We start from the raw sequence: 23,934 nt of genomic DNA on the forward strand, positions 1-23,934 counted from the left end.
CAGTGAGGTATACTGCAAGCCAGGAATTACACACGCTGTCCTTATATGGAAGTTAAACCAGGAAGTACCGCATTTGAAAGTACTTTGTTGATATAGGAAGGAGGCCGTGTGTATACCCTAGAACGCATTGACCGGCTATCACCGCAAAACAAAACAAACTCGTCTTCGGAGCAGGATCCTAGCCAGTCAGGGCAGAGCTTGACGCTTGCGACGTTTGAAGTGGAAAGGAATGAGCGTCTAATTACTTGTATAGTCTATGTGCTACTATAGATAGAATTTTTCAGTGTACGTAACTCCGTAGTGCCAGCAGTTGCCAAAGCGGTTCTCTCTGCGGTCCAAATTCTAGGTGCGAGTGTGTGTGTGAATGACCTTTGACCTTGCTGTCCATCATGTATCACCACCATCATCATCATCACCATCATGGTAAGTGAATAATGGTGGGCCATTGAAGGGTGTGAACTTCTGGCATCGCTATGGTGATCACGCTGAAAAGTGCGGTGTGCCATCGTATCGCTTGGGACCTGGAGTCTCTTGCGTCGCAACGAGTCACACATCGCTGAAGATGTGTGGGGGAAGTTATTGCTGGTGTGTAGATTATATATGATGTGTGCATGTCTGTGTGTAAGTCTGTATGTGCGTGTGTGTGTGTACAGTTAAGTAGGAGTATGCAATAAAGTCACATGAATGATGATACCTTTAATCGATACTCTGTTGGAGTAATTGTATTCCATTGAAGGAATACCTCTCACAAGTGAATTTGCACATTCAAAGAGAAACCCATCTACACACTGTACAACACAAACAGCACTGGAACAACTATGACAAACATATAAAAGCAAAAGAAAAAAACAGCAAGAACAAATCAAAACACCTCAACCACTTAAATGAAGATTAATTCTCATTTATTATTCTTCCTATTCTCGTCACAGGTCCACCGAAGATGAGCTCTTGGTCCGACTCCCAGAGTAACACAGAAAGTCCCCCCGCACCACCAGTACGATTTTCCAGCAGCAAAGACCGTGAGAACCGCTACGATAGTATGAACCCCGCCTCAAAACCCCTCCCGAACACGCCCCCGGAGGAGCAGAAGAAGGGAACGAAGTGGATGAAGAACATCCTCACGGGCAAGAAGAATGACGAGAAAGGTACGTCGATCTGCGAAATGTTCCCTTCTTGAAAATAAAAGGCAGCTTTAGATTTGTGATGCTATACTGTAAGAACATCGGTGTTAGATTTAACACCATGGGTGTTAAATCTAACTCCAATCAACCGTAAATAGAAGACCAGATGGTGTTGAAAAGTGTTCACCTGGCACTTCATGGTGTTAATTTGACACTGCAGCTGGTGATATTTTTGACACTGCGCTGGTGTTTATTCAACAATGACACCACAAGGTGTTGATTTGATATCGCTGGTGTTAATGCCAATGGTATAACACCCGCCAAGCTTCAATAATAGACCACATCAAGTGGTGTTTCTGTGGTGTTAATGTGTTCACACCTTCTTTTCAAATTTCAAGGACTTTTATTAGGAAAATTCTTGATTGTCTTGTTGAAGTTCAAAATCAATGAGAAGAACAGTAACTTAGAAACTATTCAACAAACAATTTTATATTTTGAAGTGACACCCAGAGGTGTTAATAATCTAACACCACAAATGAGCACCAGAAATTTAACACCAGCTCGGTGTTTCATATTTAACACCAGACTTTTTGCAGTGTAGTGGGATGATGCAGCACCTCCTCCCAGGTTGCGTTCTTGTCTGTTCTCTTCTCTCCCCGTGTCGTGTTGCATAGATTTCGCAAAGATGCAGCCTATGCATGAATAGAATAGCAAGTGAAATAGTTTTGATTTTGACGTCACATTTTGGCAAGTCAGGCTGTTGCATCATACAGTAAGCAGATGGTATAATGGAACGCCAGAACAGAATATGCAGTCTACATGTACGTGACCAAAGCGGCATTGGTGACAAATCTTTGAATGCCCTAAAATGAAGACATGAATAAAACAAAACCAGAAACTACTTAGCTGACATGCAGATTGATTAGGATCAGCTGTTTCATGCATACGTAGAACAACGTGTTTTGCCTAAAAGGTGTGTCGTAGGAGTTTAATAGCATCATAAGTTTAGCATCGCAGATTTGAAGCTGCCTAGTATTTGTCATGTCAGTTGTATATGATGCAAATTCATTGGAATCTCCTATTTCATTTTGGTTTAGTTTCAGTACTGACTTGTGTAACAAATGATCAATGTAAAAAACATTTTGCAGGTTGGCTCACTATGAAAACATACATGTACAGCTGTACTACAGATAATTTTGTGCATGTGCACACAGGTAAATTGCAAGCAGGAGCAACAGCTAGTTGTGATAGAACCAAGAGTTTAGGGCTACTATGGATGCTTTGGGTGAAATTGGTGATTCTGTGATGTCACATTTTTTTTGTGGGTTTTTCATGGTATTAAAGATATTTTGTGCATGTGTATTATGATGAGTTACAAACTAAACTTGGCTGAGCAAGTAGGATTATTGTGTGCTTGGTAGACATGTATGGCAGATTTATCCAATATCGTGTTGAGTTTCATATAGAATTTGCCATTGTGACATACATCCACTTTTTTCATTCTCTGTCTTCTTCAGTTTTTTCTGAATACAGAATACTGCAGAAAAAACATTAACTGTGAACATCATAATTCTTATGACGATAGGTTGGTGAGTGTAGATGTATCTCACATACAAATAATACATAGTATATCCCCAGTGACAAGACCGCGTAACTACAAAAAGTCAAATGTTCAGGAGATCCAAAAAACATGGCGGCCAAAGCACTATAGGGAATTGGACAGCCTTTCCTTTGACATGTTTTGGTGGCTTCATTTTTGGAGTATTAAAGGACAGTTGGGATTCAGCTAGGACATCACTTAACCCATTATTTGACCATTAATCTAAAAAAGTCATTTTCACCAAAATTTCAGATACAAGGTCTTGTTATACATACATATTAATGAATTTACATCATTTCCATTCCTCGCTTCACCACCCCTCCCCATTTTTCCCACATTAGGACAGAGGACGCGACCAGAAATTTCTCTACCTACCAAGTTTGAGCACACGGTCCACGTCGGTTTCGACAATGTCACAGGAGAATTCACGGTAAGAGGAAATTCCCAGTGCAGCATTTCATTTTGATCATGAGTTGATAACTTTTGCCAGTCTGTTGAACTGTTTATGGCACTTCTAGCAATTGATATGACCCTTGCAGAGTGCTATAAACCCACTAGCCGACTTATCCAGGGAAAGGTAAAGTTACCTCGGGACAAGTAGGAGCAGTATTTTTGCAATGCTGTGAATAAGGATAATGATAGGTACTACAACACTACTGCTACTGATGCTGCAACATCTACTACAGCGAATCATAATAATGAGAATAATGAATAATGATGATGATGTTAGAAGTGATGTTGATAATAATAAGAATGAGAATGATAATAGTAATTATGATAATAATGATAATGATAATCATGGTATTGATAATTACAGAACAACCACTCTTCTATAGAGGCATCAAACATGTACACTTAGCAAGGTTTCTGAAAATACTTTAAAAAAAAAAGAGAAAATGGCAGTGATGCATATTACTGGGGTTAGGGTTTTATTGCCCTTCATATCTAGCTGTTTCTTTGAGGGGTCTAGGGCAATTACCCCCTGGGCAATCCCCCCGGACCTTTCCCCTGGCCCTAATCCTAATCCTGAACCTAATCCTAACCCTAAAAAACTCCTAACCCTAAACCTAACCCTAACCCTAATCCTATCTTTAACCTTACTACTAACCAGTATTTAGCTGGAGGGTAATTACCCTCTGGGGGTAATTGCCCGGATACGCCTTTGAGGTATATTTTTATGCTAGGAGAATGATAAGGAGATACAAAGTAGATAAAGAAAGCGGACAAAATACATTTTTAGTAGAACAAGAATGAAAGAAAAGAATACGCTTGTTTCTGATAGAACTTTGATGTATTTCCTATAGATTGTGCAAATTAGAAATGTATTAATGTGCAAATATGTACTTTAGAAATATCACCTTCATGGGTGTGGCTCAAGTTCAAAATGAATATTGCCTCTTTATCTTTTTGAAAACTGTAGTTTGAGAATATGAGAGGGAAAAGAACTTTCTGACTCTTGCTGATAAGTCTAAAAAATGAGTGCTTCAGCACTAAAAGTGAATGCCTGAAAAGGAAATCTCAATAATTTTGTTCCTCCCTTGCTGACAACCAACTTGCCCAATGATAACACTATGCCTAGGTGATCAGAGATGCGTTCCCTATCATCATGAGGGTGATTTACTGGTTGCCATAGCTACCTGTGAGGTGATTAGAGTTTCTCCCCCGCAACGTAGTGACGTCTCTGGGAGGGGAAGCTAACGTGGGAGTGAGGCCTAAATTTAGAAGATTGATGAAGACTTGTGGTTAAAATGTTGTGCTGGGACTTGGCAACAATTACCAACACTGAGATAAACTTAAAAATTCATGCCCACCTAATAACCTACTTTTTCTGTGCTTTGGCGTGAATTTTATAGGTGATGATTAAAAAACAGACCTACCCCACATTTTTCTGTTTAGTTTAATATTATTTCATAACGTGAAAGGGCTTTTGTCATTGGAAAGTGTGAAAACTGATCAGTCATCTTTCTCAGTTATGATGAAATTTCTGCTAATATATTGTAAGTGCCATGTTCTTTATTCTTAAAAGAATTAAGGTTAAAGTTTGATATGTCCTTCAGCACAAAGCAACATGTTATAACTGATTAACAAATTGCCCTACATCGATGTAAATAAGCACTGAATTGATCAGTGTTTTAGTAGTAGCCATGATAAAAAAGAAATAATAATGAGCGTACGCACTCGAGCAGGATTCGATCCTACGACCTCCTGATCACCGGACAGGCGTCAGTCCATCCCCACTATTAAATACCACCGAGCACAAGTTTTGGTTCTAATCCTTATAGCATGCAGCGGGTACTGCGTAATTATTCAAATTCATGAAATTCTGCCATCAAGGTGTTTTTATTACAACTGATTGACAAATTGCCCTGTGCTGCATACACTTTGATATGCACAATGAATACCAATATGTTTTCTACCGTATGGTTAGTGAAGGCAATTAGTTGAGATTATATTTCTTAGAGCAGTAGGAATTCAGAAGCTGGAGGTACGTAGTGTCACAGTCCAAGCCAAACCTTGTATAGCACCCTTTCAGTGAACTGGGATTTCTTGTGGTAGACGTACCTATACATGTCATTCTTGCTTTGGACTTCAAGCTTGTGAAACCAAAACTCCTCGTGAACTGGCCGAACCCTGCCCGCTTTTGCTTTACGTAGCAGTTTTATGAATGGCAGCCCCATCGCGTTATGAGTGTACGTTTGTCATCGACCATATTTGTCGGTAAAACCACCAGGCCGAGGCGGAAATAGAGCCACTTAAAACGAGAGAGGTTGCCTTATAAGGAACTTGATATGCCTATATGGTCCTTTTTTTTTCTCACTTTGCTCTTGTTTCAGTCAAATAGCCTGGGGTCAAGGCAGAAGAAATTGACCATTGTTTTATTTAGGATGTTTAACTACCCCAGCTTAAAGCGCAATTACCCACCATGTTATAGTTGACCATATCTTGGAGTAAAAATCAAACAGAGGTAATAGTAGAGGTTTTATCACATTAAAAGCTAGAAGAAGAAAAATATGGAATTTTCTCTTTCATATATGAATATTATTAAAATTTTGTTGCTAGCTGTTTGGTCCGTACACTGGCTGTACGCTTTGTACGAAATGAATGAGGTGATCTTTATGATACACACGCAACATATCATTGTGGAGGTCACATGGGGACACACTTTCAGTGTTTTACTTGTGCACTTCTGGTAACACAGAGTTACTGTGCTGCATGCACTCTGTACTAAGGTGCATAAATCACAGCTAATGTTTCTCCTTTTATCATGACTAAAACTTTATTTCCTCATAATAGACATATACTTTCGGAGCGAAAGCATTCCTTTTCCCAACATGTAACAACTGGTGAAGAAATCTTCAAAATTATGATCAATGGTACTTTGGAAATAGATTAGAGGTAGTGTTTGAAGCTTTATCATGTACATAATGTACAACCAATTAGAGTTCGCACTCAGCACCAGCACAGCACTGTCAACACATTACTATGGAACTTACAGTAGTGCTGCTGCTGTTTGAATTTTTACATTTTTATGTGATAGGGAGAATTCTAAATTCCATGTTTTGATCCTAATATTAAAACAGAACCTTTACATTTAATAACCTCATATGCAGATTATCATTACCTCGCAAGTCTCACATTACTCTGTAGGTCCTACATATACGTTATTTAAGTCTTCACACAATTTTCTTCACATTACACATTCATACACTCCTATTCTACACACCAGTATACATGCACAAACATACACATGTATGCTGCATATGATATTTTTTGCCTTTAAAAGTTAATATTTTATGATACAGAGGATATAATAGTTATGAATCTAATAAAAAATCCAACAAAATGTTACATTTGAAATGGCAAAGTCCACAAAACCTTAAACTCACACTCTAGTGGTATAGAATAATTTACAAGATGATCATTTTTCATAGAACTTTCGTTGATGATATCAAAGACAGAAATAAAACATAATACATGTATGATAAGCTTACCAGCAAAAATCTTGCTTTTTGAAGCAGTTCATATTTTATTACTTTGATTTGGCTGTATAGTCTGCCACAAGTGTAGAACAATCAAAAATTGTTTGTGAGATTTGTTTGAGTGTGTTAGTGCCAGAAGAACGTAAGATACAAATATGAAAGTTCTCTACAGCTGTACATCAAAAACATTCAAGGGGCACAAAACTGGCAACATACTCAAACAGCAGACAAGAACATAATGTCAGTTCAGTACGTAATCCTGGAGAGCATTAATGCCATTCTTGCTCTCACTTGGCAGAAAGCAATATAATGGGCATATTGTTGTTGGTGGTTTTTTTTTTTTTTGTGGGTAATTGAAATTACTCTCACAATACACTAATGCAGGGCTGATTTCCATTCCGTTGATATACAGCTTTATTGAAATGTGAGGGATGCAAACTCCACACAAACGATTCAAGTTGTGTCTAATGGATGCAGTGGGCAAAAATGCACGGGGGAATCGCCGTTTTGTCAGTGTCTGCCAAATGTAATTTTGCTTGCCAACCAGAAAGAGGGTAGCCCTGCTATAGAGAAGCCTATACAAACTGCCTTTTGTACAGTAGGGAGGGATGCATCTATTTCATTGTGTAAGATTTTGTGTGTGTGTCTGTGTGTGAGAGTGAGGGAGAGAGTGAGAGAGAAGAAAGTGTGTGTGTGTGTGTGTGTGTGTGTGTGTGTGTGTGTGTGCAGACTGTAAGTCTTGTTGAACATTTGACGTGAGTCACTACACAGTACTGTGTGTATCCAACCTAGCAGTGAGGGTGACTCATCCTAGGCCATTATGTACATGAATGCACTTGCAGAGAGAGGGGGAAGGGGGATGTTGGGTGGTTGTTGTTGTGGGGGGGGGGGGGGGGTTAGAGGAGGGGAATCATCCCCAGAACAAGGGGAAATGTTCCATCTTGAACAAGCGACAGTCATTCCTGCACATCCGCAATCAATCAAGCAAATCTTTTCCCCTCCCCCCTTCATCCTTCAGGCCCTAGACACAATGCCCTACTGTACTGTGCCATTGAAATTTATGTGTGCCTTCTGTGCAGCATAACATCATGTACATCTCTCATGCAGCCTATACTCCTTCCACTCAACGTAGCACATTTTCTGTAATGTGACTTCCTGATTCTGTACGTGGACTCCTGCTAATCTCTTGGGGGTCCATTTCTTGGCAAAGCCACAATACCCACATCTGCATACATAGTTGACTTTTGCCAGAATTAATTTGGGCATTTTACATTATGCATATGTACCATCGTTAGGTTGAACCACCATACAATATGCTGTGTATTTATTGTAGGATAAAAATTCATGGCATTTAAAGTAGAGAACATGGTATTCTAGAAGATAATTCTTTTAAATCTATGCAGTGTAACTCATATGTGTTAGCCTCATCAGTATAGTTTATCAACAACAACCTTCAATACCTTGTTGGTACTGTAGGTAAGATTTGCAGCACATACACATATAGGCCTACACCTCTTCATGAATTCAAGATATCACTCATATTTTAATTTGCCATGTTCCATTGTATGTACCCAAGAATAAAAACTTCAAAAGTAAATTAATGTGATATACATGAAATATAATAATCACAGGCACACTGCTACAGTATGAATGTCAATATTTGTAACAAATCTAGATGATTTTATGCCATTGAACAGAAATGTTATGAATTTCTGATTGTAGAGAATTAATAGTGGAAATGTGAAGTTGAAGTAACAACTGTTAGAAAAATTTATGCATTGCAAGATAATGTCAACATAAAAGTCAAAATAAAAACCCTCACACACCTTGTACCTACCTACAAGAATCTGTGACACGAAATACGAGTGTATGTAGTGTCTGCCTTGTGGGAAAAACAAAGATGCATGTTTTATGGACAATACTAAGTGTACCCCTGAAACATAATACTGTTTTAACTAATGCTGCAACTTCCACGAAATACACATAGATTGAAGCCACACCCTGATTGCTTGGCCGTGATTTTGTTCAGTAATTGTTGTGATGGCAGATTGCAGTAAGATTCCAGATGTAATTTGGTTAATTCATCAATCCAAGACACTGTTAAAACAATGTTTACAGCATCGGAAGTCTGAGCTGCTTAATTGGTTAGTACTACATAATAGTGTCTGAGGCGTCAAGTAGACATAAAGTTAAAAAACAAAGCAAAACAAAACAAAAAATCTGTAAAAATCATTGTTCAGTGCTTCAAAAAAGAGAAATCGTTGGATGATGGGATGCACCACACTCCCACCACACCTCATCTTTTGTGTGGGAAGATGTTTGAAGAAACCTTCTCAGAACTATTTGTTAAGAGCACTGGGACATTGTTCCTGGATATCTTGAAAGTGACAATTACTTTTTAGAAACTCCACTTTGATATTCTCAAGTGCATTTCCATCCATTTGACCTTCATCATACAGAACAGTCAGCAAGTCGTGAAATCTATTCCTCTCATCTCTTCCCCAGTGTATGTACAAAGTGTAGTTATCAAGATATTAGCTCAGCCATCTCATTCCATGTTTGACTTCATCTTTCCTACCCCTCTTCAAAACAGGGCATGCCCGAGCACTGGGCCAAGCTGCTCTCCACCTCACAGATCTCCAAGATGGAGCAGCAGAACAACCCGCAGGCCGTTCTCGACGCCCTCAAGTTCTACGACGACTCGCAAATGACGCAGTCCGGCAACGACAAATTCATGACGCAGCACAAGGTTATGTTAAGTTCGGGTGAGTGTCGTCGCACTTGCGGGTGGTTGTCGAGGTTGGAGAGGGTACATTTGCGGTTGGTGCAAGTTCAACCTTACGCCTGAGCCAGTCTGACCTCTATCAAGCCTATATGTGACCACCCAGCTCAAAACCCACAAAAAATATGCCAAATAAATTTCCTCATTTCTACATGATTAACTAAAGAGTAAGCTCTATTAAAGCTTAGAAATTATTTGAATAACTTGCTAAAATTGGACCATCCTAACTCATTCAAAAAGTGATCAAAATCAGAAAGAGTTAGAAGGTACAGAGTCATTGAAAACAGAGGAAAGTATGATTTGAAGATTACTCATGCATGCTGTGCAGAAGTATCAATGAGAAAGTTATGGTCCGGGGGGAAAAAAAGGACAAAGAGCGATAGTATCTTGATTTCCGCTTTGTTTTAAGCTCCAAACTTTTTGGCATTTGGCAGAGAAAAGATCACTCTCTCATGTTTAACAAACTTTACAAATTTGAGTTGGTGTACTGGTGTACAGTGGACTCATGTTATAATGAAATCTTCGGTACCAGCAGTTTTCTTTTGTTATAGTGAAGTTTCGTTATAACCGAACATATACAATAAAAGACCTTAAGGGGATAATGTTGCGGCATGAAGTTTTACTTCTATTGTTATCAGAATTTCATTATAATTGTGTTCATTATAGCAGGAGTACACTGTATTTAAGAATGGGGTATTGACAAGTTTTGTCTCAGATATATTCATAATGATGAATACAACTTTATGATTTTGAGTACTACAGTTATTACGCTGCCTCAAAAAGTGTTGCCACTTTTAACAGATTTCCCATATCAGAGCTAATAAAGCATGAATGGAATTGCAAAACATTAGAGTATCTCCAAAAATTCTCCTTTATCGCTCATTTACACATAGTCACAAAAACCCAACTAATAGAATGTGTCCCCAGTCTGAGGGCGGGAACTATAAACACAAATTTTTTCACGTCTTGGTATGTTGAGTGCCATCGCGTACAAACTACAGACTACTAGTTTATTTTGTTAGAACTATACAAACAAGGAATCTCCTATCAGTTAGTTTTAATGAATTATGACAACAAAGAAAAACAATGTTTGGGCTTATCTCCCTTCCTTGCCCCGGATTGCCCCGTAATCTTTTCAAAGGCTTGGAATGACATAATCGTGTCTCAAGGGCATATTTTTGAGAAACTCAGTGGCATAATTGTAGTACTGCATAGTTAGCCTTACTTTGACTCTATTTACTTGTCAAATTCAGCTGGAATATTTTTTCTGCAGAAATTAGCATCTTACCATTATTGAATTCGAACCTCTTAATTTCTTCTTGTATCCTGTATTGGATAAAAATTAGTCAGAAATGTTTGAATTCATTTTGCATGCAAAAGTCAGGAGGACATTTACAGAAGTATGATGATATGATAGAGAAAAGCAGGAACTTCAATCAAGTAACATATTGTAATGATTAAACAATTTTTTTTTTTTTAATCTGCAGCTGAAACAAACACTTTTATCTCAATGACAGAGTGCAATAATGAAGGGCATTTTCATTACTGTACAATTTGTACCTCATGAAACCAGGAACAATGAATAGTATGAGTTATGGTAAAATAATGCAGCACCAAAAACACAAAAGTCTTTCTGGTACTCGATGTTTTTGGTTTATTCTTGTACTCTATACTTGACCCATTCTAAGACTAGTCCTGAGTATACTCCGGCAGGTGTCTATGAGAAACTTGTTTTTATTGCAAACTCAGCTTGTCCTCAACTGAGCATACCCTATTTTACATGTAGCATTGACGGGTTATGTCTTGGTTAATTCTGGCCATTTAACACATTTACAAAAACCCTAGAGGGTCTGAATTGAATTGAATTGAATTGAGGCTGTAGATTAGCATGTTGAGGTTTTATCGTTCTTGGTGCACCATGCAGATGCCTACCTGAAAGTCTACTTAATCTGAAAATATCATGACAGTACACTTGTAGAGAGAATCAAATAGCTTGAAATCTTGCTAGGGATCACAGCTCAAACATGAGAATCATATCTCATCACTCTTCTGATGCTTCACATCTCTCCTTGACCAAGTTTAGTGAGAATTGCTTGTTTAGGATTTCACAGAGTAGCGCATCAGGTACATATCTTGATCTCCCCGATATGCTGTTTCATTAATAGTTTTTGCACTCTTTAAAGTTGAGTGAAAGAGAGAAGAGACAAAGATATTTATGCTGCAAAATATTCCAAATATATACCAAATATTCAACCAGTTTATTTGTGGTACATGTAGGTACCCGCTGTACTGGTTTTAAAACTTGAGATTAATGCACATGGTTCTAGCCCCTGATATTTTCCAGCTCTCAAAATGTTATGATGTCCTCCCCCTTTGAGTTGTACATGCTGTATCTAACCTAGAATGAAAACACTATGTGCCAAGCTGGAATCGACTTGCAGGAAACAATCTGCCGCCATGACGACAGAAAATGGCCAGGATTTTATCATTTCCCAGCCAAATGTGTAATTTGCAAGCTTCGGAAATGTCGTCCGATAAGAGACAGGCATTGCAAGACAATGGTTTTACAGACAGTCTCCAATTAAATCTGTCATCAGGCCATGTAGGATTCTGTTCAGATTTTGGTTTAAAATTCATTTAGCAGTCAAGCTTTCTGGCGACACAATCTTGTGTGGCTTCCTCTGTTTCCCTTACTCTTCTGTTCATAGCCAACCCTTTGCCCCCAAGCGTTTGCTATCGAAAATTTTTCGTACATGATACGTCAAGATTTGGACCGTATGTGTGGGAGCGACTTCATTTGTTCAAATGCCACATGTGTCATGCACATTTAGGTGATTTCAGTGGTGGGAGAGACTGAGTTTACTCTCTCTTGCCTACATGCTACATGAGATAGTCCACTTTTAGATTCTGTGTGCTGCGTAAAATACATACCCAAGTCAGTTGGCTGGCCAGTTTGATAAGTTTAAATATCTTCTCTGAGTTTTGTCCTAATTGGTGACATTCAGTGCTTTCTTTTATTTTCATATGTTTACTAATTTGTTCTATATTAAACCCATTTGTTTGAGTGTGCTGTCGATAAGATTTTCCTTTTGCGAATTTTTCTGATATGTGCAATTAATGTACATTTTTCCCCACTTTCTGCAAATGTTACTTTCTGCAGGTAATAAAGTTCCGTTTGAAGACTCGTTTGAAAACCAAGCAGTCATCACACCGGTAAGACAAAATGCTATAACTGTAAATATTTCAAATGTGTAATATAATTGTATTGTTAAAAGGACTGGCCTCAACTAGCCGGCTTGCTATTGCTGGTTCTCTTTTTACCAAGTGTAATGTTCTTCAACCTAAGTTTACTATTTAAAGTTTGTTTATCCATGTTATTGGAGGGTTAATGAATTTCATTAAATTTCATTTCATATTTCTATTTATCTGTCGACTCTCAAGGGAATTTTGCTGGAGATATTGTCATGTTGTAATTATAGCAAGGATGTGTATAATTTGAGATTTTCATTGCAAAACATTAGGCTCAATATCAAATATGAATTGGGCTACAATTGATTGGGAAGAATCTTTTCCGATCTTTTGAAGAAATGACTTACCAGTGATATGTGATTAATAGTGAAAAAGAAAGTGGTACACTGTACATCTTTGTCTCTCCTCCCTCATCCTCTTCGTCTTTCAACCATGTCATCCACATTCGTAATAACAATTTAGAAGCCATTTTTTTTTTTCTTTTCTTAAATGGAAATTCCAAACCCATTATCAAAGTAAGTCTGAAACGAGAGAACAATTTCAACAAGTGTGATGGTGAAAATTTGATCAAAATCAGATCAAAACTAAGGAAGTTAGGAAATTGTAAAGATTCTGTAATTTTTGCAAAATAGTTTACAAACAGTTGATACGATTTATATGCAAATTTGTGAGCTGCTAATGTCATCACCTTTCAATTTTTCATTGATTGTCAAAAAAGAAAAAGAAAAGATAAAAGGAAGAAAATTCAAATCTTCTGCTATAAAAGTGTAAAACATAGTCTTATACCTGATTGAATAACTTCAAAATAATGAGCAATTGATGTATCAGGATTTGATCCTAGGATGTCATTGCATTCAAACAAAATAAATCAAAATTTCAAGATTTTATTCAATAATTATATTGCAAGTTATGAGGCGATGATGTCATCAACTCATAATTGCAAACTCATAATTGCAAATTCATGAACTCTTCAAGAATTACCACTTCTCTAATTTTCATCCGATTTTGATCAAATTTTCTCTAGTGCTTGAAAAGTTTTAGTCTTCCTTTTCAGACTAACTTTTGTCAAGTTCAGAATTACCTTTTTAACAACAACAACAACAAATATTTGATGATGAATACACTGATGCTATATTGGCTGATTTAATACATTGTTTCCATAGAAACCAGCTGCAGTACCTAAACCAGATGACGATTATGACGATGAAGATGACGATGCCCCACCTCCCGCAATAGCACCCCGCCCCGCCCATTCACAATCAAGGGTGAGCTTTGGTTTCTATGTCTACCGTGAGATGCGTATCACATTTTCAAGTTATATGTAAGAGTAAAAGAGCAATTATAGAAATCAAAAATAGGTAATAACCAAAGCAGTTGGAGTTCACTTTGACTAAACCCTCCAATTATCACATCAATATCTGTAGTGGTTTAACCCATTTCATACTGAATTCTGAAATGCTCATAGACTTTATAGTACACAGGCCACCAGGTTCCCATATGGAACGGGTTAAATTAACATACAGGTGCTTGGTATTCTCTCTCTCAAATATTGGTCTTCTGATAACATTTAGGTACTTTAAGATACTAGTGAGAGAAAACTACTCTGAATGGTATAACTAGCTACAGCTACACTGTAGTATTCCTCAATTCATGAGCCAATGATTTGTTTCTTTCACTTGGTTGTAACAGTATTACTCAAGAATAGAAGCCGCACCCCAGGAACCGCCCCCTCCAAGCCCGACCCCGCCCCAGACCAACACTACCAACGCCACCAATGCCAACACACAGGCAGCAGAAAGGAGGGACAAGAAGAACAAGAAGAAGATGTCGGATGAAGAGATTCTTGAGAGATTGCGTGAGTTACACTTCTCTGTCAGTCTGTCTGTCTGTTTGTCTGTCTTGGGGTTTTTTTTTCTCTCTCTCCCTCTTGCTTTCTCTTTTCTTTTATGCCCACAATGGCAAGTCAACAGGAAATATGAGAGACTATACTTTGGCATAATATTCTTACGGAAAGTTCTAGAAGGTTTAGTTGTGGGCATATGGGTTGTGTGTGTAATGCTGGGGAACTGAGAGCTGCAGATTTAGTTCTTATGGAAAGTTCTAGAAGTTTTAGTTGCAGGCATATAGATTGTGTGTGTAATGCTAGGTAACTGAGAGCTGCAGATTTTGAGATGTTAGAAGTGCAGTGATCTGTCCATGTTTGAAATATGGTAGAGGACAAGTTCACCTTCATACTGGTACATGTATGTGAATTGAGAGAATGCAGCAATATTGATAGAATGCATAAAAGTTGGAGGAAAATCAGACAATCCATTCAAAAGTTATGAATTTTGAAGTTGCAGTGCTGCCGTCACTGGATGAGAAGACTACTACATCATGTGATGTCACATGTGTAGAATGACATAAAGAAAATTCAACATATTTTCACTTTGTATATCACATGATTAAAGAGCACTTGACTTGCATCTTTCAGAAGGCAGGGGGGAATAATATTACCCTTAACATTCGTCAGTGACATGTCAAGGGAATGTGTGAAGATTTTGTAAAATTCTCTTTAGATTTTCCTTACAAAGTGTTATTGTTCTGTGCATGTGACATCTTTAATAGTCTTCTCATCCAGCAGTGACTGCACAGAAACGTTAGAAATTCATATCTTCTGAAGAGATTGTCCTATTTTCCTCAAACTGTCACTTAAGTGTACTTCTAATATTGCAGCATTCAGGCAATGTATGTATATGAAGGTGAACTTGTCCTTTTAAAGCTTGTGTGATGGGTTTGGGGGGAACCCCACAGGATAAACTGTTCAAGAAGTCGTATGCGGATTCATGTATTGCTAACTGTGTATTGTCGTTTTGTATCATAAAATTTGTATTGTGTATGCCAGCGGAGAGGGCAAATTTCTCTATTTTAATCAAACACTGCATACTCTTGAATCTTGAAAATATATTTAGCCATTATTTCAGAGACAGAAAAAGAGAGGGACAGAGAGAGAGAAAGATTAAAATATGCTTAATTTGTGTGAGTCTACCTTGATATTTGCTGAGACACAATGTAAGATAATATGCTTCTATTAAATATGCTTCTATGTTTTGTTTTGTTTTTGTATCTTGCTGTTTGATGTAGGTTCCATTGTGAGTGTAGGTGACCCCAAGAAGAAGTACAGCAAGTTTGAGAAGATTGGACAGGGAGCGTCAGGCGTTGTGTACACAGCGATTGAGGTTGCAACAGGACAAGAGGTATGGACACGACTATTTGACCATCACTTTTTTTTTTTCTTTATGATAGCTTTCCCCACCCCCAGGAGGTTAACCATATACTTGTTCCAGATTCTTACAGATACCCCCTTTAAGAATGGAAATTGGTTAGGATTTTGACCCCTTATCTCGGGCTTTTGGAAGGGAAGTTGATGATATTATTACCTTGTTTACTCAATATCTCCCTTTTCCTTTACATCTTATGTGTCCCACTTTTACCTTTCTTATCTTGGTTAGGATTTTGACCCCTTATCATGGGCTTTTTGGATGGGAAGCCAGCAAAGTTACAGTGTACCTCCCATCATAGGTTTCTAGAAGGAAAATTAGCAAAGTAGCGTGATGTATGGCAGTGCATTGAGGTAAAATATCCTGCGAAAAGAAGGCCAGCTTTGCAACTAAACATGCACAGTAAAGCACATCTGGAAGACTTGGGGCAAACACGAAGAAGCCCCACTATCCCGGAGTTTTTCAGGGATTTGAAACTAACCCTTTCTGTATCCTATTTCAGGATTGTTTGGGAACGATTTGAAAAGTACCCCTTATCATAGATATTTCAGGGCAATGTAGAGAGACCCATATTTCAGCAATTTTTGGGATTTATTTACCGCATTGAGCCACTATGAAAGGATACCCCTTTTCGCTAGAAAATCAGAAGTTGGGGGTGGGTGGTAGTTTTCTGACTGACTTTACAGGGCTTTTTATTTATGATTTGTATTTTTTTTTTCTATTTGGTTTATCTTTTCAAGTGTTCTACCGGTCTTTCATCTAAGGTTGAATGCTGTGATTGGTACACAAGTGATAGAGTGATGATATTTGCCTTGCTTACTCAGTATCTTCGCTCTTTTCTTTTTTTATGTGTCCCACTTCTTATCTCATTCTCCTGTCATGCTCTCCTTCTCCCTATGTATGTATTTGTTTTTGTGTGTATGTTTGTTTGTGTGATTGTCTTTTGCCTCTGTGTGTGTTCATCTGTTTCTCTATCCTGTCTATCCTTCCTGGGTTTTTTTTTTCCATTTGTCTGTCTGTCTGTTTTTTGTCTTGTTTTGTTCCTCTGATTGTCTGTCTGCCTGTTTTGACTTATTTCTATCTGTCTTCCTGCCTAAACTTTATGTCTAATTGTCTGCCTCTGTATCTGTTTGTCTGTCTTATTTATCTGTCTTTTGTTTGATGTCTGTCTATCTGTCTGTCTGTACTGTTTGTTTGGTTTTTTGTGTGTGTTTCCGTATCTCTGTCCCGTTATCCATCCATCTGTCTGTCTGTCTGTCTCTCCTGTGTATTGTCTGTCTATTTTTGTGTCTACTTGTCTGCCTTTCTGTCCTGTCAATCTTTTTTTTTTTTTTTTTTGTCCTTTCATCTGTCTGTCTTTCTTGTCTGGCCTGTTTGTTTGAATATCTATCTGTCTGTCTGCTGTGATGTCTGTTTATTGATCTGTCTGTCTCTCTGTCTGTCTATCCGTCTGTCTGTCCATCTGTCTGTCCGTCTGTAGGTGGCCATCAAGCAAATGAACCTGCAACAGCAGCCGAAGAAGGAGCTGATTATCAATGAAATCCTCGTCATGCGTGAGAACAAACATCTCAACATCGTCAACTACCTGGACAGCTATCTCGTCCAAGACGAACTCTGGGTAAAAATTTCTCGACATTTTTTCTAATGCCCCATTTTTCAAGTCCTGGCAACTCTCTTAGGGTTAAAGCGATTATGGGCGACATTATTTTGAAAGCTTGATCTAGTTCCCATTTCCTTTCACCTTTGGTAAGTGAGTCACAATGGTATGCACTGTATCGTTTACAGTGTAGCTGGTCTTAATAAGAGGATGTATAGAAGTGGCGAGTTGACTGCCAACAGCTCTAAAGGTTTAGGCCTCTTTCAGATCAGATAGTTCTTGAAGGTTGTATATGCCTCCATAACAAATTCCTGTGGAACATCAATGAAGTACGAATGAAAATTTAGCAAGCATGTACCTTTCCTCAGTCTACAGGCTTTTTTGCTGATGAATCATCGCAAGATTAAGTCTGAATAGTTCTTTCATTGCATCGATTGCCTAATCATTTTTTTTTTTTCCTCTCTCTCTCTCTATCTGTAGTGTGAATGCTCATTAAGTTTTCCTTTTTTTTTCTGGAATTGTATCATTAACAAGTTTTGATTGAATCTCTGTGCAGGTGGTTATGGAATTCTTAGCAGGAGGCTCACTAACTGACGTAGTCACGGAAACATGCATGGATGAAGGCCAAATAGCCAGTGTGTGTAGAGAGGTGAGTCTGCCTTGTTACTTCTCCCCCCCCCCCCCCCCCCCCAATATATCTCTTCTGACTTCTCTGGCAAGGATGTAGCTCCTTCCGACATTGTCATAATTATGGATCTTCTGTGCTAGGTGAATGGCATGCAGCTGTTTGTAAATATGATTGCTAGGGCACGATCAATCACCACACAGCATTCTACCTACCACTACTGAACAGGAGGACTCTTCAGAAATAAAACGTAGGGCACACTGGCTTTTTTTTATCTGACACTTTTGATCTCAAAACAAAATACTCCAAAACAACTCATCAGCATCAGCCAGACAGGCTTCTTTGTAAACCTTTTTGATGTATTGCAAGCAAAAAATTCCCGATAGTAGAAGATGAATTTGAGCCCTTCTGATAACTATGTTTTGTCTTTTTAATGCTGTCCCAAAGAGAGATTGTAGTTTACTTTATATGCGGAATATTTCCCAAGGTTTTTATTTTCATGAATATCTTGAATCAGGTGCTATTCATGAATTCAAACACACACGAAAATAGTGACTCTGATCCCGATATGAATGTGACGTGCATGTAGGCATAATTTCTCTGTTCAGTACTGTACTCCACCACAATCGTGAATTTAACCACTTGTTAAATCGTCAGGAACTCCCGATTCATGAAAATTTACACTCGCTATTAAAATATATGGCGTATGCAGTAATGGTCTTCTCAAGATAACGCTTTTGTTCTCGAATTCATTTTACTCACAGTGTCTTCAAGCCCTACAGTTCCTTCATCAAAGACATGTCATCCATCGAGACATCAAGAGTGACAACATCCTCCTTGGGATGGAAGGCAACGTTAAACTGAGTAAGTCGCTGCCAGCATCGGTGTTGCCAGGCAACCAATGAACTAAAAAACCAAACCAAACCAAACAAAATCCTCCCTAGAATGAGTCACTACCAGCGTCAGTGTTGTCAGGCAACCTGTCATCCTCAAACACAGAACAAAACAAAATAAAACAAGAGTAAAAGCAAAACATCCTCCCTGGAATGGAGGGCAATGTTAAACTCAGTGAGTCACTACCAGCATCAGTGTTGCCAGGCAACCTGTCATCCTTATAAACAAAATGAAATAAACTACCTTACGAAACACTCGCAATAAATAGTAAAAATGATATAACAATTACATCTGAATAAGAAAAGGCTCGAATGGAAGAGTTCTTTTTTTACTCTACCTTACGAAACACTCACAATGAATAGTAAAAATGATAATTGAAGATACAGCCCCAAACCAAAGAAATGATTGTGTATATCGTCAGCTCAGAACCAGAAGGGCTTTATTGCAGCTTTGGAGGGTATTGAGTTACTGGTATCATATTGTAGAGCTTGATTTTCTCTACTATGGTGTCAATTCTAAACTATGTTAATTTTCATTAACCCTATTCCCATCAGGGGGGCCATTTTGCCATTTTGGCGCCCCCCCCTCGACGTTTCACGTGATTATTCCGCAACGCGCGATGCTCTCGCCGCGACATTTTATGACTTTTTTCTTTCAAGTATCGCGCAACTTTTGAGACCAAATTTGTCGCTCTTGGCATACCGTTTTGAAGCCACGCCCCTTTGAAAAAAAATTGTCGACCAAAAAATTGCTCAAAAACATGATTTTGTGTACAAATCCAATGTAAATTGTGTTTTTGCAATTAATTCATATAGAAATATGTATTTTTACTTTCAATGGCTGATAATGATTTATTTTAGCCCGATTATGCTTTAAAAAGTTTCTGCGACAAATTTTGATGAAAAAAAAAACAACAAAAAGTAAAAAAACAGAGAAATACATAAGAAATTCAATAAACAATGAAATACATAAGAAATAATTGTGAAGCTGAATTTTTGCTTCAATATTATTGTTGGGGATATTGAAAAGAATATGTTCACCAAAAATTAGGTGTCTTGGAGCTTTATTTTTTGATTTATAGGCAAAAAAAAAAAATATTTTTGCATAAATTAACATAAATTAATTAATATAAAATACATAAATTTAAATTTGAAGAATCTAACTATACAGTCTTGTAGATTACATTGTCCTCTACCTTAGTGCAAATTTTCACGAGGATCGCGCTATCCACGACCGAGATCTTAAAGGGACTGTACAGTACTGGTTGAGGTGGGGATTCATGTTTTGAACATTCCTAAGTGAGATAATGAAAAGCCTCATATGAAATATAAAAGAACATGTAATTTTAAGAAGGATTCAACGTTTATTTGATGAAAATTGGTTTTCAAATGGCCGAGATATCCAAAAAAGTGCTAATAATAAAAGGCGCCATGCCACAACTTTATTATCATCTCTTTGTTTCACATTGTTTTTGGATATCTCAGCTATTTCAAAACCGATTTTCATCGAATAAACTTTTGATACCCCTTAGAACGGCATGCTCTTTGACATCTCATAGAGTGGTTTCTGAATATCTTGCAAAACGTTAAAAGCTAAATCCTCACCTCGACCAGAACTGTACACACCCTTTAAGGGGGGGTTTCAAGTCCCTCAAAAAACCCGGTGGGATTAAGGTTAACATGTTACAAATCTAAACCACAAGGGCACTATTTTACACACTATTTTGCAACGATGCTTGTAAATCTACCCATACCCATTTTTGATTAAGTAAACTTTTTATGTCATGAAAATTGATTGCTTCTGTTTTATTCATACTCAAATCTTCGAATGTGATAGTGCCCTTCTTGTTCTCAGCTGACAATATGGCATTGAGAGTATAAGAAAGAATCAGAGATCTGGGAGCTATCATCAAGCCAATCAATGAATCCAAAGTTGGGACTGATTCAGATCAGATCTAGCTGGGAGGGAGATGTAGACCTTCAAGATGTGTAATGTATTTTAAAACGTGGCAAAAGTGGTTGCAAGATATTGTTCCCAAATGGCTTTAGTATAGTGAAACAGTTCCTAACTTGTGAGGACTGTTTGATATAAACTTGTTCCTTTAATAGATTAATTGAATTAAACTTACATAGAATTGATTTTAGAGTTTAAGTGAAACAGACCCCAGGAGACTAACCCCTGCATTCTTTCATTCTTCTCACATCCCCCCCCCCCCCCATCTAACTTGCAGCTGACTTCGGCTTCTGCGCCCAGATCACCCCGGAGCAGAGCAAGCGAACCACCATGGTGGGCACACCCTACTGGATGGCTCCGGAAGTCGTGACCCGGAAGCAGTACGGCCCTAAGGTGGACATCTGGTCACTGGGGATCATGGCGATAGAGATGATCGAGGGAGAGCCACCATACCTGAACGAGAATCCCCTCAGGGTAGGTGATGGTCATAGCCGAAGAGCTTCCAAAAAGATTCGCGTGTGTTCATTTGAAGAGTTTTAGTACAAAAATCAATTAATGCCATTTTCAAGATTCACCTTTGGTCATTATCTGTGAAAAATTATTTAAAAAATGAAATCTTTCAATCATATTGCGCTCATTACAGAAACGAAAAATATTTTGGAGGTACTATGAGAATTGTCACTTATGTTTTGATTTTTTCATGATTTTCAGCAGATTAAATCACATATACATGCACCTCAAATTGATAAAAATGGACACATTTGTTTCTGCATTTAAACTCTTCCTTTGTTCCCACTCGAGTTACGTGCCATATCTTCCACAAAGTGGCAAGACCTCATATTTCAAAAATCATGAATTTTTAAGAGAGCAACAAAATATTTTCATTTTCGCAACATGTGCTGAAAATAACGTCAGCAGTGACGTCAAATAATGTAGGAACATTGTTTTGGATTACATTTACAATGCTCTGTTTTAAAACTAAAATCAGTATTTTTGATATTCAAAACTTATGAGGATTTTTCATATATGCCAGTCTAGATACCAGGTCTTGTCACCCCAGGAATGATATGTTATTGTGTCTCTGTTTTCTGATCTTCCTCTCCACACAAATTTGATACTGTAAAAGTGGAAATTTTCACGCCAGTGAATTTGTGTACTTTAGCTGGGTGAGACGAATTTTGCACGTATTTAATTTCAAGGGCAGTTGCGACAACTTAGCAAGCAATTTAAGGGTTTTTTGCTGCACATACAGCAGCAAATTCACTCATGCTATAGGATGTGAAGAAAGCCACAAAAAAAATATATATCAGTTATATCCTTACAATATATACATGTATGTACCTATGTCGAGATCAAAGTTACAAAACGATGTTCACATAACAACTAACAAATTCACACGCCTTTAATATTTTTGCACTCGTTTCATGTTGCACAACTGCACAAAAATTTCCACCTTTATTGTAGATGATTATGTATCACAGGAATCTGCCAAACAGTTTGTCTAATTTTTTATAATCAGTGATAAAAGGCTACAGTTATGCAGATACCAAAATTTATATACTATTATTGGCAAAAGCCAGGTGCTTGATTTCAATAGAAACCAAAGCTGAGTTGAGATTACCCCGAATTCATTGCCATGTTTGTAAAATCATGAATGAAACAAAGGCAACCAATCCGGGCACATTTGCTAGAACCTGGGCATAACGAAAAGACAGTAATTAATGTTGTGTTTCAAACATCAATCAATATAGCATACTTTGATCTCTGCAAAGTATCTGTTTTGGTCATGTGATATTATCTTGCCTGTGTAACACTGCCACGTATTGATGTGTGGAATGGACAGAAACTGACGATGTGCTTAATCGGGAATTCGTTTCAGAGAATTCTATTCTTCTGCCATTGTAGATATGTGTGAACATGATATAATTTACTCTGAAATAAAGTGCAAAAAAAAGAGAAAAACTAAAAAAAAAAAAAAAGCTGTGGAAGTAGATTGGTAATATAACTGCTGGCCATTCCTTATGTGATGTGTAGCATTCAGACATCTTGAGAATTATCCTTTATCCTTTTGAAGAGACAAAAATAAATGTTGACATCATTGACATCGTTTGTAAAAAATCTTCCATCAGCTAGGGCTGATCTTGTAGTTTTGAATATGTAAAGGCAATTTTGAAGGTCAAACATGTGCCTCCACCTCAAGCTCAAATCATATCTGTAAGTGGTATATCGACCAGATTAGCATGTATTCTGCAAATGTTCCGTGGACTCCACATTCAGAAATTGTAGTTGATATGTATTCATATTTTGTCTTTTCTTTATATGCATGAATAAGATTATTTCTATGAGATTCTTGAATGCTCTCCGATTCTACCAATAATCATGGAGTACCAAAGTGATGCGTATCAGGGCAATTACCCCTCAAGAGCAATTAGAGTAAAGATTAGGTTTCGGGTTAGGGCCAGGGGAAGGGTCTGGGGTAATTGCCCAGAGGCTATTTGCCCTAGACCCGCTTGATGATGTCACATGTCAGTCTTATTTCATAGCTTGGGTTTGAACCAGGTGTGGGTAAAGACACTCAGTCCAGATGAGGTTGTTTAGAACCAGTTTCCATGGTGATGAATGGCTATGACATCACACTTTGTTATGCTATTGATAAAAATATTATACAGTGGTCCATTGTGACACAATTAACCATGTGATTTGTCATCACCTTATCCCCCCGCTAGGCTCTGTACCTGATCGCCACCAACGGCACGCCAGAGATCCACAACCCGGAGAGGTTGTCAGCAGTCTTCCGAGATTTCCTCTCCCAGTGCCTTGAGACGGACGTGGACAAGCGGGCAGATGGTCAGACGCTGCTCAAGGTAAACTTG

The 23,934-nt window shown here is 38.0% G+C and overlaps 1 protein-coding gene across 1 annotated transcript in view; it reads left to right on the forward strand.

Moving 5' to 3' along the window:
• LOC140244693 (serine/threonine-protein kinase PAK 1-like) overlaps nt 1-23,934 on the forward strand; it is a 76,315-nt gene that overhangs the window by 50,627 nt on the left and 1,754 nt on the right. The window contains exons 2-13 of the mRNA XM_072324309.1: nt 930-1,145; nt 3,063-3,151; nt 9,295-9,466; nt 12,644-12,696; nt 13,896-13,997; nt 14,422-14,587; nt 15,856-15,968; nt 17,473-17,610; nt 18,146-18,238; nt 18,979-19,078; nt 21,339-21,535; nt 23,788-23,925. Coding sequence (XP_072180410.1) covers nt 941-1,145; nt 3,063-3,151; nt 9,295-9,466; nt 12,644-12,696; nt 13,896-13,997; nt 14,422-14,587; nt 15,856-15,968; nt 17,473-17,610; nt 18,146-18,238; nt 18,979-19,078; nt 21,339-21,535; nt 23,788-23,925 — 1,566 coding nt within the window. The 5' untranslated portion in view covers nt 930-940. The remainder of the gene's footprint in view (nt 1-929; nt 1,146-3,062; nt 3,152-9,294; nt 9,467-12,643; nt 12,697-13,895; nt 13,998-14,421; nt 14,588-15,855; nt 15,969-17,472; nt 17,611-18,145; nt 18,239-18,978; nt 19,079-21,338; nt 21,536-23,787; nt 23,926-23,934) is intronic.

The sequence above is a fragment of the Diadema setosum genome, chromosome 21 (genome assembly GCF_964275005.1).
Source record: "Diadema setosum chromosome 21, eeDiaSeto1, whole genome shotgun sequence".
Taxonomy (NCBI): Eukaryota; Metazoa; Echinodermata; class Echinoidea; order Diadematoida; family Diadematidae; genus Diadema; species Diadema setosum.